The 16975-nt window shown below is 31.6% G+C and overlaps 2 protein-coding genes and 1 long non-coding RNA gene across 7 annotated transcripts in view; 1 reads left to right on the forward strand and 2 right to left on the reverse strand.

Annotated features, from left to right (window-relative positions):
• Window positions 1–360: 360 nt before the first annotated feature.
• Cta (Guanine nucleotide-binding protein subunit alpha cta) lies at window positions 361–6651 on the forward strand. The gene is made up of 5 exons (XM_072000794.1): window positions 361–1371; window positions 2116–2376; window positions 2459–2509; window positions 2619–2836; window positions 2906–6651. The coding sequence occupies exons 1-5, from the start codon at window positions 1150–1152 to the stop codon at window positions 3261–3263; spliced, it is 1110 nt and encodes a 369-aa protein (XP_071856895.1). The 5' UTR covers window positions 361–1149; the 3' UTR covers window positions 3264–6651.
• LOC139985926 (uncharacterized) overlaps window positions 6549–16975 on the reverse strand; it is a 33651-nt gene continuing 23224 nt past the window's right edge. Inside the window, exon 2 of the long non-coding RNA XR_011799522.1 lies at window positions 6549–6616. This is a non-coding gene — a long non-coding RNA (uncharacterized lncRNA). The remainder of the gene's footprint in view (window positions 6617–16975) is intronic.
• Window positions 6637–16975, reverse strand: part of Frl (formin-like protein) — a 31889-nt gene continuing 21550 nt past the window's right edge. The window contains exons 4-17 of one of the 5 annotated variants that reach the window (XM_072000732.1): window positions 16411–16490; window positions 16151–16290; window positions 15861–16039; window positions 15332–15408; window positions 14941–15256; window positions 14507–14623; window positions 14183–14423; window positions 13816–14087; window positions 13425–13692; window positions 13219–13346; window positions 12701–13145; window positions 12020–12294; window positions 11778–11891; window positions 6637–9589 (exon numbers count right to left, since the gene is read on the reverse strand). In XM_072000732.1, the coding sequence (XP_071856833.1) occupies window positions 9377–9589; window positions 11778–11891; window positions 12020–12294; window positions 12701–13145; window positions 13219–13346; window positions 13425–13692; window positions 13816–14087; window positions 14183–14423; window positions 14507–14623; window positions 14941–15256; window positions 15332–15408; window positions 15861–16039; window positions 16151–16290; window positions 16411–16490 (2865 nt within the window). In that variant the 3' untranslated portion in view covers window positions 6637–9376. Of the gene's footprint in view, window positions 9590–10416; window positions 10516–11777; window positions 11892–12019; window positions 12295–12700; window positions 13146–13218; window positions 13347–13424; window positions 13693–13815; window positions 14088–14182; window positions 14424–14506; window positions 14624–14940; window positions 15257–15331; window positions 15409–15860; window positions 16291–16410; window positions 16518–16975 lie in introns of all 5 variants that reach the window. The other 4 variants (XM_072000731.1, XM_072000733.1, XM_072000729.1 and 1 more) reach the window with 4 other exon arrangements.

Below are 16975 nucleotides of genomic sequence, written 5' to 3' on the forward strand. Positions count from 1 at the left end.
AGTTGCTGGGATTGGTCAGTACTGATATCTATCATATTCACCAATCTAGCGCCTTGTCATCGCCTTCTATGCTTGATTGGAAAACCGGCATATAGTAAAAGAAGGTAAAGTACAGTAACGCAAGGTAAAGAGATTTGTCACTCGACGATAGGAAGCTATGGAAAAATGAGTTGTTCTCTCCCCTCCACATAACCAAAACTGTGTAATCGTTGACGCACGATGTTCAAGGGGAATCTCGGTCGCAGTGCGTTGCAGTATCGACAAGGATAAATAAAAAAAGGAAAGCCTCCCGACGAATGACAGCGCGCAAAACCGATCACGCGGTTGAACCGAGAGGTGTGCTTTCGGTCGGTTTCAGAGACCGTGTGCGCGCTCTGTACGTGTATGCGTTGCGGCAGTATCTCACAACAAATATGTCGTGGTGGGGAGTAGATTTTCCCGTTCGCTGTTTCGCATATTTCTTCCCCCGCATTATTATTATGTAGTTCGGCATAGGTGATCCGTTGCACGTTTGTCTCGATACTTGAGTCGAGAGAAGTACAGGTGCCGTGAATCCTGTCGATACTATCATTAATCAAGAACGAAAGTTTTCTATATAAAAGGCGGTGAGGGTCGGCCTCGCACTCGCTGGATAAAGCGCGATGAGAACGATGCGCGAGTTAGCTCTGTTACTCGGTAATTAGAACGATTATTTAATCATGTCCAATCCGCAAGGAACCAGAGACGACGATCGTGGGCAGCCAGCGGCGTGAGTCTGGCGATTAACGGTAGGTGTGGGGCCTGGTGCGAAGCTAGAATCGAAACGACGATTCTCTGGTGTGTTGACGTTGATTCGGTGGTTGCATTCCCCGGCTACGCCTAGGTGAAAAATGCGGTTCTGAATCGCTTGGTGTGCCGATCCCGTGCAATTACGAACAGGTTGTTCACGGGTGGCTCGTTCGATACGTGCATTACGTTACGATACGCGGTTCGCGAGAACACTCGTCCACGGGTCTGCGTGTTTCTCTCTCTTTCTCTCTCTCTCTCTCTCTCTCTCTCTCTCTGTGTATGTGCGGTGTTTGGACGATCAAGGATATATTCCTTCGGAAGGACAGTCTGACACGGAAGAAACGCCGGAAGGAAGGAAGAGGAGGGTAGCAGGGTAGCAAGATGGCGGGATCCTTAACGTGGTCGTGTACTTGTTGCCTGCGGTTCAAGTTCAGCCCCGAGGAGATCGAGCAGCGTTATAAAAGTCAAGAAATCGATCGAATGCTGGAGAAGGATCGTCAAACTCTTCGACGACAGGTTAAGCTGCTGCTCCTCGGGGCAGGCGAGAGCGGAAAGTCGACATTCCTCAAACAGATGCGAATTATTCACGGAATTAAATTCGAGGTGAGACATCCTTCGTTTCTCACCAAGACAATTTCTTTCCTAGCTCAATTTCCTCCTAATATGTCGTACAGTATATTCTCGTTATTTTTTAGAACATTTCAACTTTGGATTACGTGTAATTCGTTCGTAGAAATGTGTAATTTTATTTGAGATTCTGTCAATGTTATTGTAGTTGTCGTTTAAATATCTCGGTACAGAAAGGTGGTTAACCAAAATATATTAGCTAACAAATGTGAGAAAATAAATTTGAAATAAAAACAAATAACATTTATATTACTCCATTTAAAATATACGAAATATGATTTTTAGTCACTTACATTGTCACTAACAAAGAATTCTAATTTGTTTCTAGTCCTGTTTGTTCATTTATGTTTGAAAATAATTATAAATATATAAATCTACTTATCAATTGCTGTTCAGATCAATTTTTAGAACTAAATTATTACTTCTTATTTATAAAGTTGAATGTATTTTGAAATGAATGTAATTTGAAAGAAATGTTCAATAAGTATACATTAAATATAGACTGTTAAGTTTAAACATTTTGTATCAGTTTGTTTGTTTTACCATTTATAGCAATTGTAATCATTAGACATACATATTACAAATATATAAAATGGATAGTATCTAAACTGTTTATAAAAGATAGATTTTCAAATGTAAGCTTCTTTAGATGGCTTTTCAAGTTTCTAAAAAAATACATTTATATAAATTTCTAATATTTATAATAATCATTTGTTTCAGCCTGAATTAATTAAAGAATATCAACATGTAATTTACCAAAACATAATTAAAGGAATGAAGGTTTTAGTAGATGCTCGTGACAAGTTAAATATTCCATGGGAAAACTCTAAAAATTATGATATTGGTTATCAGTTATTGAAATTTGAAAATACTATGGTGTTGGATGCTAGATTGTTCCTTCATTATGTACCAGCTTTGCAAAGTTTATGGAAAGATGCATCGATCAGAAAAGCCTTTGATAGAAGAAGAGAATTTCAATTAGTAAGATATTTCATTTTTTTTTCTTCAATAATTATGTTTTATGTTACACTAGATGCTTTAAAAATATATTTTTTCTTCACAGAGTGATTCAGTTCAATATTTCTTGGATAATCTTGACAGGATTGCAAGAGTGGTAATATTATTTAATTTTATTACCTAATTTCTTATGAATTATAAAATGTATTTTGTTACTTTTATATATGTACATAATTTAGCCTGTTATAAGTATTATTTACTTACAGGATTATGTACCTACACATCAAGATATTTTACACTGCAGAAAAGCAACTAAAGGAATTTCAGAATTTGTCATACAAATTAATAATATTCCATTTCTGTTTGTTGATGTTGGAGGACAACGATCACAAAGACAAAAATGGTACCAGTGTTTTGATTGTGTTACCTCGATACTTTTTCTTGTTTCATCATCCGAATTTGATCAAGTGTTGTTAGAAGATAGGTATGTTCGTTTGAAGTTTATGTACTAAGTTGATTGAATCATCATGTAAAATATCTATTAATATTACAGAAGAACCAATCGGTTGGAAGAATCGAAAAATATATTTGATACAATAGTCAACAATATGATATTTGGTGGAGTGTCTATCATTCTATTTTTAAATAAAACCGATTTGTTAGACAAAAAAGTAAGATCTCCCGATACGAATGTTCGTTGGTACTTTCCACAATTCACAGGAGATTCACATTCCATGAAGGATGTGCAGAATTTTATACTTGAAATGTTTATATCTGTTAAAAGGGATCCAAGAAAACCTCTTTTTCACCATTTTACTACTGCTGTGGATACAGAAAATATAAAAGTTGTATTTAATGCTGTCAAGGACACGATTTTGCATAGAAATCTGGAGTCGTTAATGCTCCAATAATGATAAATGTGAATAAAAAGTGAAATGACTTTTGATCTAAACATATGCATTCAACATTTAGTGTTTGATAAATAGTGAAGTGAAATTATAGTCAAAGAAGTATTAAAATGTCGATTAGGAAAGAATATTCTGGTAAGACAATATATGTTATATATATTGTATTAATGTAAATCTCGTGATTATTTCCGTTTATAACGGAAAAGTAAACGTTTTCATAATAGTTTTATACAACAAAAGAAGTAAAAACTGCCTAATGAAAACATGTATTGAAAATTTTTAATGCTCTATATACTATATATATATATATACATTGATAATATATTTCCATCTTTTTGATGAATATTGATTATTAAAGGGTTGTAAGAAGACTATTATATACAATATATTGTACATAGCATCTTGTATTCTATACATTGTCGATAACAACAGTTTTACATGTTTGTATAAAAAAGGATCAGTTTGCTAATAGTTTAGTTAAGATCTTTCTATTTTGTACAGATATTTAATCCAGTGCTTCTCTTTTATATTAAAGCATATATATTAGAAATACTGGTCACATAACCAGAATTCACAAACGTAAAAGTAACTTATTTTATACTTAAGATTAATTACTCTATCTTTAAAAATATATCTTTGTTAACATTGAATATTAAGTAACAAGAAAACCAAATACTAGATTCATGCCATATACACCAAATGAAACTAACCAGTTTGTGTTCAAATTGCCGTGTGCAAAATTTGTTAATATTTTAATGTATTCTTCTTTCCTGATTTGATTTAAAGATTATATACAGAATTCTACTATTTCGAGGTAGCAACATAATTTTTTGTACTTTTATATTTTTGAGTTTGTATTTTCAGGAATTAAAGTTTTGTTCCATTGAGAAATTGTGGAAATTGAGCCGTAATTTAAGTAATTAATGTAATTCTAATAGTTCATTACTTTTTGGTTTAAAAATTTAAACAAAAGAATCGCGATAATCAATGTTTTAGTTCTTATGGAATAATTAAGTAACATTTTGTTTGCTAACTTTTGATTTTGATAGCTGATCCTTAATTTGACATTATTCCTTTAAGAAAAAATATATCGATCAGTATTATTATTTTTCTTGTAGAAATCTTGAAATAAAATTGGTTTTTCATTTTGATAGCAATTTTCCAGAATTATGCTTATTAATTTATGAACATATGGCTTATCATTATGTAATTTTTTTTCTGTAATACAAATTTTTGTTCCCACGTACTTTGTAAATTATATGGCATTGTATTATTAAAATAATTGCAAAAGAATAATTGATTGTAAAAGATTTGATGAATGAAGGTGAACTGAAATTTTCTTATTATACATGTCATAAGAATTGAATGATTAAAAATTTTCTAATACTAGGGAACAACTTTCTGAATTTAAGAAACGATTGTAAGCAGTACTAGAACCAAGGATTTTATGTAATAATTATTATGATGAAACCAAAGAGTTTAAAAACTAATGTTTATATAATTTATTTCCACTAGTTTAACATAACATCTAACTTTATAACTATTTTTAAAACTACATTTATGCACATCTATACAGTTATTTCATATCTTTCTGTCTTGGTCACTTATTACATAAAATCTTTGTTTTCATTATCTTTTGTATTAAAGAGAACTGGAAAACTTAGAATATTTGAAGAATTGCATTTTGAATCACTTGTGTTTGAATCTAATGGAACTGAAAAATTAATATTTTGTTATGTTTGTATATAAAAATTTTAGATATAGTGTGGCAATACAAAATGTTATAAAATTGAATTTTTGTATGATTTGTATCATGCAAATTTATTATGAAATTCTGATGATTGGTATATTTTTGTAGCTGACTTTACATTCCTATAAAGTTAATCAGGTTTTAATTGATATTCTTAGAATACTTTTAAATTATATTACATCTTTATAATATAGAAACATAATTATACTGCTTCCATTGAAGCGTTGTTTTGATTTGAATTTGGTAAATTCAAAATACGATTTTATACAGCTTATATGTCTCTCTGTATACAGAACTTATTCACTGATACTCATTGGGAATAATATTTATAATTTTTTATAGAAATATTTTGTAGAATATACTTTTGGTACTTCATTGATTAAAAATTTACCTGTGAATTTATATAAGTAAAATGCATAAAGTCATTACAGAAAATTGTCATGATACTTAAACTTTTCATAACACGCACAATTCATTTTGCAGTAATATATATGTAACATTTACTTGTTTAATTATATAACAAAGATACTTACGAAATTATGAAAGAGAGCATTAGTTGATCGAATTTTATATCAATTTCTTTGCATTTACATGTATTTTACGTTAGTTATTATACAAGTTTTCCTTTAAACTGTTACAAGTAGTAATGAGAAATATTAAAAATAATTAACTTTGTGATAAAGTATCGCGGAAAGCGAAAAAAAAGTGATTTTTATATTTCTAGAAATGCGGAGATTATTTTAATCTGTTCAATTTGATCAAATTTATGCATTACAGTCTACACAAAAAAGTGGAAGTCAGATGTCTTATGATTACTATATTGTTAACGATACAACAATATTTTACATACACGCGTCCACGTTTTAATTGACTCTATTATAATTTGTAATTATATTTACACTAGGTACTTTTACATGCATACCTACATTCTCAAATCATGAAAATGCATTCGTACACAATAGATAATAATTACAACGAACAAAAACCGTGAAGTAGCTTTATATGTAGTTTATTATATCTGTACGTTTCTAACAGAATTTATTGTAATGACAATTATTATTTCTACATATTTAATTGTCATCTTATTTAAATTGTTTTTAATGTCATGCACAATCTACCGAAAACCATAAAAAATATTTGTCATTACAAGAAGAATTTTCTTTAATATAAAAGTAATCAATTACAACAAATGACATTTGTAACTCGTTAATTGTGATTTATCAAGGAACCATATAGATATACTCGCAATAGGCTACAACAATAATGAAATATTTTTCTGTAAGTTTGTATAATACTAACTAAAATAGATATATAGAACAGTTTTTTCTCTCGACAAATTAATAAGCATATACTGCAAGCTATTTACAGATAATCTTTAAGTAATTTGTATGCGAAGCGCAATGTTTTTAAAAAATTAAAAGTTTTCTTTCACTTTACAATATACAGCAATAAAGCTGTTTCATTTGTTACAGATAGTCACTTGTATATTCAAATTTTATTTGTATTTTTCTGTACATGATCTAAAGAATGTAGATATATTGTGCCTTTTGTATATTGTATATTTGTATATAGACATATTTTACATACAATATTGTAATAATGTAGTCTATTCACATAAACAATAAATAAAACTTCAGAGAATGTTTATTTTATTTAATGAACTTTTCACAACTCATTATATTCTTTTCGTTTTTGTTTAAATTATTTCAGCGTTTTAAGAAAAATATACTGCTTGTTACAAATAAAAATATGTTGTGCAGTATTAAACAAAATGGCACACAAATACGAAAAAAATATATCTATGTTTGCATATATATGTATATACATATATATGTTTTATACAATACATTGGTATATTTATTCGTAATAAATTTTATACAAAGTAAAGCACATGTCTATTTCGCATAACTTATTTAATAAAATGCACAATATTTACATTTATGCTAAAAATTTATAAGATAAATTTTTGTTGTTGCAAGTATTTCAAATTTTCTTTGTATTTCAGCGCAGCAAATAATATTATATAATTGATATTTATAACACAGAGATGTTACACTTATTTAAACATCACATTGGCAATTGATCTACAATTAGTAATTACATTTTTTTATAACTATTAGCATATGTCGTATATTACAGTAATATTTACATATTTTTTTCAATCGATAATATATAATATTAAAAACGTACAAAAGTGAAAATATAATTATATATTCTTCAAAAAACATGAGATATGTAATTATCCAAGAGGCGCATAGAAAGTTCATGTATAATTTTACCAAAATTTTGTAGCAAATACATCTTAAAATTGGATTGAAGGGTGAATTATATATTTAGTCTTTTATATATCTATTTTGTTTTGTATCGCATGGCAATAGACAAAGTGAAAAATCGCTACTATATTCGATTCAACTATAACGCATAATTTTATTACAATCCATGTATAATCTTCGATTTAATTGTTGTTGTTATAAACTTGATTCTTCCCACGTTGCTGCAAATGACATATTTTACATTGACATTCCTGTTTTATTTTATTTTATATTTTATTTACTTATGCGTTATAATAGAAGCGATTGTACTGATCCATACTATGTATCTATTTATAATATTGAGCGCATTTTGAAATTCTGGCGGAATGTAACAAGTTGTGTTACTTTTAGATATTGTGCGTAATAAAATAAAAAGTTCTTTCAAAAATTTCACATTAAATATAGACTATTATTGTGCGTGTTTGTTATTTATGTATCGAAGAATTGACCTTCAAATTTTGAGAAAAATATGCTGCAGTGCATGCATTTTTGGAATTTGTTATACTTGTAAATGTATTACTTTCGTAATTATCTCAAAATAGTTATTTCTGTCGCTTGGAAATTTCATTAAGGTTTGTAGGATCTTTATATCCATGGAATGTTACGATATTTAATTGGGAACTGTACCTTGCCAAAAGTCTTACAAATATGCAAAAGTATACTTAAATTTCTCGTATGTATTCGTCGTCGTTATTACTACCGTCGAATCTGCATCGTCTTTTATTCTCTCATTTTCTTAGAAACTTTTTCAAATAAACGATTAACAGATACGAATTAAATTGGAATTATAAATATTTCAAACGCATATAACAATCAACAATAATTCAATGGAAACAATTTTTACGTTCAATTACTTAAAGATAGTATTCATAAAAAAACAATGCAAAAATAATAGTACAATTTTCCTAAATGTGCTTTGCTCAATTTTCTACATACTATGATATTTTGCAAACGTATTTCATGGTCACGTTCGCTAAATTTGTACAATAGAAAGAATACGTATTGAACAAACAGAAGAACATTATTATGTTGTTACTGTGTGTTGAATATGTCACGATTCACATTTTAAATTCAATTTTCCTTTGGATCTCGATGAATTTATAGCACCGTATAAGTGACTTATGTATGAATAGTTCAATATCAAATTCCAATATTTGCTTTAAATTATTATATCTACAACTCTACCGTGCTACAGCAATGTCCTGTCAATATTTAAGAAAACAACCGTCATTTCTCGAGCTAGATAAATACAGTAAATGAGCTGCAAATGAGAAATGATCACGAAGGTACTGCCATTCGAAGCTATTAAACGATGAGTCATCACCACGATTGACAAAATACGAAGTTTCTATAACATTTCCTTTTTCTCAATGTAAAAGACTGCAAAGTACTGATAAGATTTTCCTGATTACTTTGAGTGTTATTAGCTTGATTATTTTATTTAACTCAAAACAACCGGACTACATCAATGTTTAGACTCATTTTAATCTGGAAGATCCCTTCAAATTCTTTAAAATCTTTTTTATGGAGAAACAGCAAAAATTCTGGAAATTTCATTTTTAGAATGTGATGATTCATAGTTTATCGTAAGACTTGTTTTCTCTCTTTCTCACGTCTTTTCTCGGTATATGTTAGATCATTAGAGATGAATCCGGATTCATTAATTCCAGTCTTCTCAGATCCAAATGTCTTAACAAGACATTACTGTACATTTATCATTTATAAATTTTGGCTCGATAACGTAGCGTGCAACTCCTTCATGCTTAGTAGTTTACAAGCAGTTTATCACATGAAATTTTTAAATTATTTCGTTTTATGAAAGCGAAATATGTTGAACAAAATTCTGACGCTCTGGTAAATGTACATTCGCCGAGCGTTCAAATTACATGTTTTAATTTTTGGTAGGAGGTTATAAATATTAAATTAACACTTTTCTGAAAGAGCTTTACGTGAAAATGTTGTTGGATGTACTAACGTAAGAAATGCGGTGAAAATTATTTCTTCAAAAACAAATTGTTTTCCCTAAAATAAGAAACACACTGAACGGAACAGATTTAAAGTTCTAGTTCTTCGGCAGTGCGAGAGAGCCTGTGATTATCGATACGTCTACGTTGGCTACGCCTAACCGCATCCGCTCGTCGGTATGGTTCTGATCTAAGCCCAAGAAGAATGTCTTCCAGAGCACCGTTATACACTTCATCCTGCTGCAACAATTTCTTCTCCTGAACTAGTCTTGTCTTATTTTTCAGTTCATTTATCACAGCGTCCTGTATCAAATTACCAATCGTATATTAGTGATAGATTAGTGACATACATATGTATATTAAAAGGTTAGCTTCTTTAATCTTGCTGCGATCATCGAATCTTTTTATATCGTTATTCGGACAAAATTACTAAACGTTGTACAAAACTTCTAATATAAAATCGAAACGACAAATCACGCATATCAATAAAGAGCTTTCCCTATTTTCCTCAAACTTCTCGAACAGAGAAATTTTCTAAGGGTAGTTCTTATACATATATCGCTGAAATGGAAGATCTTTTAATTAATATATTAGAATTCTAATCACGAATAGACAGTTGAGTTTCTCCTACGTGATATAAATTATAAATAAATTTAATTTAATGTTTAATTCTATAGAATTAAGCTATATTGTTAATGTATACGCGTTTATCTATGAGACTCTTGGCAGTAGCATAGGAAAGTGATAATACAGGACTTCTCTCAGGCAACATCAATGCAAGCTAGAACACATGCCAATGCATTCTTTAATTTTTTGTTAATGATATGAATCGAGTGAATATAGGTCCGTACCACTAGATTTGGAAAACAGTTCTTCGAAAACAATTAGAATTTTACATATATTTGTAGAAAAGGAAATTCTTACATATTAATGAAATTAGTGACAAATTTTCGATTGAAAACAAATAAAAAAAGAACTGTTTTCGAACATGGTTTTTGGATATTTCAATACGTATATCTCGCATGGTAATAAAAGCTAAACCTACATGTGTGTTGTCTAAGCGTAGTGTATGTGCGAATGCGACCATTAAAAATATGTCATTAGAAGGAAGTGAGTAAGGACAGACTTACATGTTGTGAATTGTTTCTATATTGTTACGTTCTGAGCTCCAGTTCATTAAGATGCCGATGTAACAGACTCTTGTTTGTGTTACAGCAAAATTTCGGTGACTTTAAATCCAAATAAATATGTAACAAATAAGAAAAATAGACGTACGTGAGATACTTTGATAGACATCGCTGTCTGTTCTTGAAACGGAAAAAAATTGCTAAAAGAGCACTCTCGAAATAATCAAAATTATTATGATCATTTGATAATCCCTGAAAAATATCATGCTATCTCACAACATGCAGCGAAAAGAAATGCCTTGTAAATTCTATTTCGCACGAGCATTGACATTTGCAAAAATTATTTCCAAAAAATAATCTGTTTCCTTAATTGACATTTAGTAAAGCTAAATAATAATATCCCCATACAAAAAGTATTTTTCATGTTTGATAGTAACAAATTTGCGGAAAATGTTATAACAATGAGATGAATTGACATTAAACAATATTGTATTTTGTAATGCTGGATGATTCTAGTATCACGTTTTGTATAAAAAGATCCAAAATTTAGAAATGTTTCAAGTGTTATGATATGTAAGCTTTTCTATGAAATGATCCACCATGCTTAATTGTTAAGAAGAATATGAATAATAAATAAGTAATGTTAGAAAGCGCAAGCTTTTAAAAAATTATACAAAATTACCATTTTACATCGCACACATATAAAAATATAAAGCTTCAAACAGAAATCAATTTTATATATATATTTATATATATATATGAAACTGAAAATCTGCTTGATATTCTCCGAGTTAATGCATAAAATTATACTTTTTAACTAATGAAGTAGCATCATATCATTCCATAAGGAAATGAAAAATGCTAATATTCTAATCGCAGTGTCATGCATGTTCAATGTTCGTTTATAAAGGTATAAGCAGGAATTATATCTATATTGCATGTATAAGAAGCACAGTAAAAAATTTTAGGCAAATAATAGAAATACGATTAATAACATGTAATAAAATAATAAAAATAAAATGAAATCCTGTAGCATTGATGTCGAGAGAGAGAAACATATTTAAAAACGTAAATGTGCAGTTAGTAAAGCATGTTATAATTGGTCAGAAAGAATAAGTAATTTAACATTCAATATTTATATATCTATTGCACTTACAGATTTAAGTATAATAAAATAAAATTTTAAGAAACTTTACCAAGAAAATATAGAGCATTCATATTTGCGGGACTTTACACTTTTTACAAAATGTATTCGTTAATAAGAAAATAAATATAAGCTATTAAATGCATAGCGTGCAATAATAACGAAGCTAAATAATTATAACTTCTTATTTCCGTTAAAATAAATAATTAGCAGAACATACCTGTTGCTTCTTTTGATTTAATTTATTACGTTTTATTACGTCTTCTGAGGCGTTTAAAGCTTCTGCAGCAGCAGCTTCTAATCTACGACGCTGTTCATTTTCTTGATCCGCAGCCTGTAAAAGTACTTTGCTTTGTAGTATTCTGGCGTTTTGCTTTTTATGACCGTTTTAGTTGAAAATAATGCTTTCTGGTTATAAGCTTGTTATATACGTATATGTATGGTGTAAAAGTTAAACGGTACCTTAAATGCCCTTGCGAATCTGACGAGAAGAGAGAAGAACGTATTAGCATCGGCTTGCCTGGGACTTTCTCCAAAAAATTCAACGCATTCTCGGAATGCTTCTCCAGCGGCGCGTGCATCGGATTTTAAACGACGCAATTTTTCTTCGGAATTATTTAAGAAATCTCGTAGTACGGTGTTGTGTTTTTCTTTACCGCGTAGTTCAAATTCTTTCCTTACGAGATCCATACCTTTTTCTAATTCGTGAACGTCGGTAGTTATATTTTCTAGCGAGACTAAAAAGAGCGAAGAAAACAAAATGATATACAGAAATAATAAAAATATTATACGTATAATGAGATGAATTCACGACATTCGAGACACGGCATTTGGTCTATACTCTTGGCGGAAGAAATATAGTGATATAGTCATAAAATTAATCACGTCTGAATATAAGTACACGTGTTTCGAACGTCGAAACAGTAATTTGAGAAGATCTAAGGGGAGATAACACGCTCCAGCTTGCCAGAAGCGTAAGATGTCAACTCAAATCTAGTTCTCCCTTCGCAGCTGCAGTAATTTTGGTCGATACATTAATTACAATGGAACAGAAAGCTATAGCGAGTCACAAGACAGTTTTGTTTGAATAAAAGATAACAATTATAGTTATTTAATAATTAAAATATTAACATATATACACACCGGTCGCAGCTTTATCGATGTACATAAGTTCCGATTCAAAATTAATCAGTTCTGGAAATTTGACCCGTATTGTTGCTACAATATAATGTAAAAGGCACATTCTCTTGTCCGTTGACTTCGTATCGAGTAATGTGTCTAAGCTCTGAAGTTTAAATCCATACGCTGGGCCTCGTTTACTGCTGTTCAAGTAATTTCCGAAGGCAAGGATAATTTCTAATACTGCTCTTAGTTTCTTTGAACTCTTAACCGAACTCGAAGCAGATATCACAGCATGTATTTGTGGAGTAATAAGATGTAAATTATCAAAAAAGTTTCCTATATAATTCATAATGGATAGTTTCGTTGATATCCTTTCTACTTTACCGAGCTGCATCAAAAATTTGTCCTCCTCCGTTAACAGATTAACATTTTTCTTTTCTATGATGTATTCTCTGTATGCTTTTATCTGTAACATTATAAAGTTTCTGTGTGCTAGCTACCATCAACATTTCTATATGGAAAGAGAGAATAAGCCATACTTCCTGATCCGTAGGCACCATACGTTGTAGCAATTCTACATTTTCCAGCGACAGAATTTTTAAATCGAGAGCATTTACTGCCATAATTACTTTTTCTACCGGCATTTCCATTTTCCTTCGCGATATAGCTATAAAAGGGAACAGAAAGATGAGCGATCAGTCTTTTGACTTTTCAAAAAGGAAATTCAGATTTTTATTATACATACCGATATTTCGTAATCTGGTATGTTCTAAGAGCGAGACATTTTCTGGCTTCTTGAATCTTTTACTAGGAAAGCTTTGAAGACCGTCTATTTCGTTCGTACCATTAGCAACGTGACTTCCCATTCCGATTTTAAATCGTTCTTCGAAATCGGAAAAGTCTATATAATTGTGCAATCGATCATCGTCCAGCTCATTGAAAATAGTACCCCGTACTTGATTAGGCTTCAGAGCGATCCAGTTAAGTGTGGGAAGTTTGTATTTTGTTTGAACCTGGAATCAAAGAATTTTGTAGATATTTATGTGCATATTCGTGGGAAATTTAAAGATACTAAATTGCGCAGAACGAGAATCATGTAATAGTTGCATATATAGATTTTAATAAGAGAAACATACCTTTCGCTTAATAGTCATTGCTCCATCCGGTGCTTGCATCATGCCGGCAGGTGGTGGAGGTATAGGCGCAGGTGGAGGTAATTTTTGATCTCCAGGAGAAAGAGGTGCCATTGGAGGCGGTGGTGGACACGGAGGTGGTGGTGGTGGAGGTGGTGCTGGGGCAGATGGAGGAGGTTCTTCCAGTGTCGGAGACGGGGTCGAATTAAGCGTAGAGGATGTGACGTTATCCGATGTACTGACGGGACTCGTTGCGCTTCCATTCCGAAGATTGGCTGTACGAGTTTAAAGCGATACGTTACATGCTAGTACTTGCTTTTTAAATCAAAACAAATTACGATAGTAGAATGCACAAAGAGTTTTAACGAACCTGAAGAACCCTTCGTGAGAGTGCCAGTAAGCGTTTCCAATTCGATAATTTTGTTTTCTAAAACACTTTGCCTTCGAGCAGAATCCTGCTTTTGTCTTTTCAAGGCTGTGAGTTCTTCTTCGGCCAATCGACGAGCTTCCACAGCATCAGCGTATTCCACTTTTAATGCACCTAATTCAGTCTCTAACTCCGCTAATTTTGCAAGCGACTCTCTTTCTAACTCTGCCATCCTATCGTGCGCCTATTTTCAACATATCAAATGTTTAGTAAATAATCATTTAAGCAAGCCTATTTAGGCTAGTTCAATCTAAGGAAACTACTTACATGACCAAGTTCATCTTCTAATTCAGCTACTTTTTCTAACGCAGCAGTCTTAGTTTCACTGTCTTCCATTAAGGCAGCTACATCAAATACGTTATCTAGATACGCAGAGATTTGAACCTGGGAAAATGTTATATCAGATGAAGATGCTATTATGTTTAGGAGTAAGATCCTTAAACATTTTAACATGTAATAATTTCAAGTACGTTTTATACACGAAATATTATATAAATATGTACAGAGATCAAAACAACGATTTTATTGTATCAATCAAGTAAAGAAAAATAAAGGTATCTTGTAATTTATATCCGGGAAATTATTTTCGTTGCCTCTTTTTATACAATAAATGTTTGTAGCTTTCAACTTCGATCGTTTGGACTTAATCTGACAGAACTATAATAAATATTAATATACTCGAAATTAACAAATTGACAAACCTGCAAATCCTCGCTTTCGGTATGTCTGAGTTTCTCGAGATACTCGTCTAAACCAAGCTTGGTAAATTCGTATTGCAGGTGAACCCTGAAATTCATGTCCTCTACCGAGTGAACAACGATATTTACGAATTGCATACAAGCAACCATAAATTCTATGTGAAAACTATCATATTGGGTGAAGTATGCCATAAGCGTAGTAAATCGTCGTCGTTCAGAGCAAACTTCTTTGAAATTATCGAATGCGGACAAAATAATCTCATGCCCACCCTTTACCAGACATATAGCAGCAAGAAGTTCTAGTACTAGAGCTTTCGTTCTGAAAGTAGGATACATTTTTTTATTTTACGAAAGTTGAGAAACTTATATGAAATTGAAAGAAAAATACCAATACCTTAAACTCTTGTGCATTAAACTGAGCGCGATGCAGTTGATTGCTTCACGATGTTGGATGACCATATTGAAGCCATACTGTACAAAGTATCATCAGATTTTATATCAGAAAAACAATGTTTAGTAAATTCTACGTTATTATCAAAGACATTATGTTCGAACGCATTGTATTATGTTAAATCAAACTTTGATTAATATTAATACTCTTATATAGATGGTATTATACAAAATACTGTGAGAAAATAAAGAGAAAAGTGAATATCGTACTGAAGCAAATGTTTACAACAGGTAGAGCAAAATTATTGTCACGATTTTGTGATATTGTCGCTAGTTTCCGACCACGACGAATCATCTTCTGTAATTTACATATGAAAACAAGCGAAAGAAGCGGAATCAGTCTGGAAAACGAAGATACGGATAAACGACGAAGAAAGGTAAGAATGAAATAAAAGGAATTGACATGCGACAAGCTCTTTGCCTGATCAAATGGCAATGTTCTTGAACCAGTTCCGATATATCCAGTTTTGTACCTTATTATTCATGATGGCACGCATGCACAGTATGCAAACGTGGATGTCATCTTTCGCTTCGCCCATATTCAGACGCGCCACGTGCCGTGATCTCCTTTTAACGCCAGGACTATCCTTGAGCTCGTGGAGAGGCGGCCTCAGGCAACCGTTATTTAAGGGCGAGGTATCCCCGGAACTCACTGGAAAATAATTATGTCGTTCACGGTCTGCGTTCATCGATTCCATCTTTTCCAGCACGTCGCCATAATAGAAATAAATGTTGACCCATGTGGCGGCGTGCGAACTCTTACCGGTTTGTAATTTTTCCTCGGAACTCGCGTGGGATTCCAGGAGACGTTGTTCGTGTCTCATCATGAGTAACCTGAAGCTGAGGTAGTCTATGAGAGCGTCCAAGCCTTGGTTTTCTTCGTCTAGGAACTCCCTTACCCATCTAAACCGATCAGAAATCGAATTATCACCGAGTTAGATTTCTCTCAGGCAAATTCAAACTATGTTTCTATAGCGAAAGTTACTTAAACAGACTTAATGTATGTTATAAATAAAAGCTTACTCTATGTGATTTGTGCGTAACGAGATTTCCAAATCCCGTAACACTTGAGTCGACGTTGACTCTCCAACCATTTTCCTCTTCTGGAAGAACGTGAGAAAACGATACGACTGTATAATCATTAGTATCCGTCGTTCAAGTTTTCTTACGCGGGAAAAACGAACATAAAACAAACGGTTTTTTTGTCATTTAAGAACTAAAAATTGTACGAATATCGTTCGATAGATATATTACGGTGGTTATTTCTCGAAATTGCAATTCTAGAAACTCAAAAGCAAAATCTAGAAACATTTAATTACTGCCGGACGGTGAAAGTAATTTCGCTGGCGTTAAAAACATTCTTCGAAAATGAAAATTTTCCATTTACCTAATTACCGGATATCCATTTCCTCGAATCTGTTGCTTTTAAAAAGTAACTAAATAAAAATTGATTCCGAGTAGTACAATGTTTACCATCGTTTTATCTGGTTGAGTCAGACCGTAATACACAGGTGAAATATATACTACGGTACTACAGCCTTAAAAAGGTGAATTAAAATGTTCGGTTAACAACAAATTTGTGCGCTTC

This window comes from Bombus fervidus, chromosome 3 (genome assembly GCF_041682495.2).
Source record: "Bombus fervidus isolate BK054 chromosome 3, iyBomFerv1, whole genome shotgun sequence".
In the NCBI taxonomy this organism is placed as follows: domain Eukaryota; kingdom Metazoa; phylum Arthropoda; class Insecta; order Hymenoptera; family Apidae; genus Bombus; species Bombus fervidus.

Coding starts and splice junctions, on each gene's coding strand:
- Cta (XM_072000794.1), top strand. CDS start 1,150: ATGGCGGGATCCTTAACGTGGTCGTGTACTTGTTGCCTGCGGTTCAAG. Junction 1,372..2,115: donor TTCACGGAATTAAATTCGAG/GTGAGACATCCT, acceptor CATTTGTTTCAG/CCTGAATTAATTAAAGAATA. Junction 2,510..2,618: donor TTGACAGGATTGCAAGAGTG/GTAATATTATTT, acceptor ATTTACTTACAG/GATTATGTACCTACACATCA.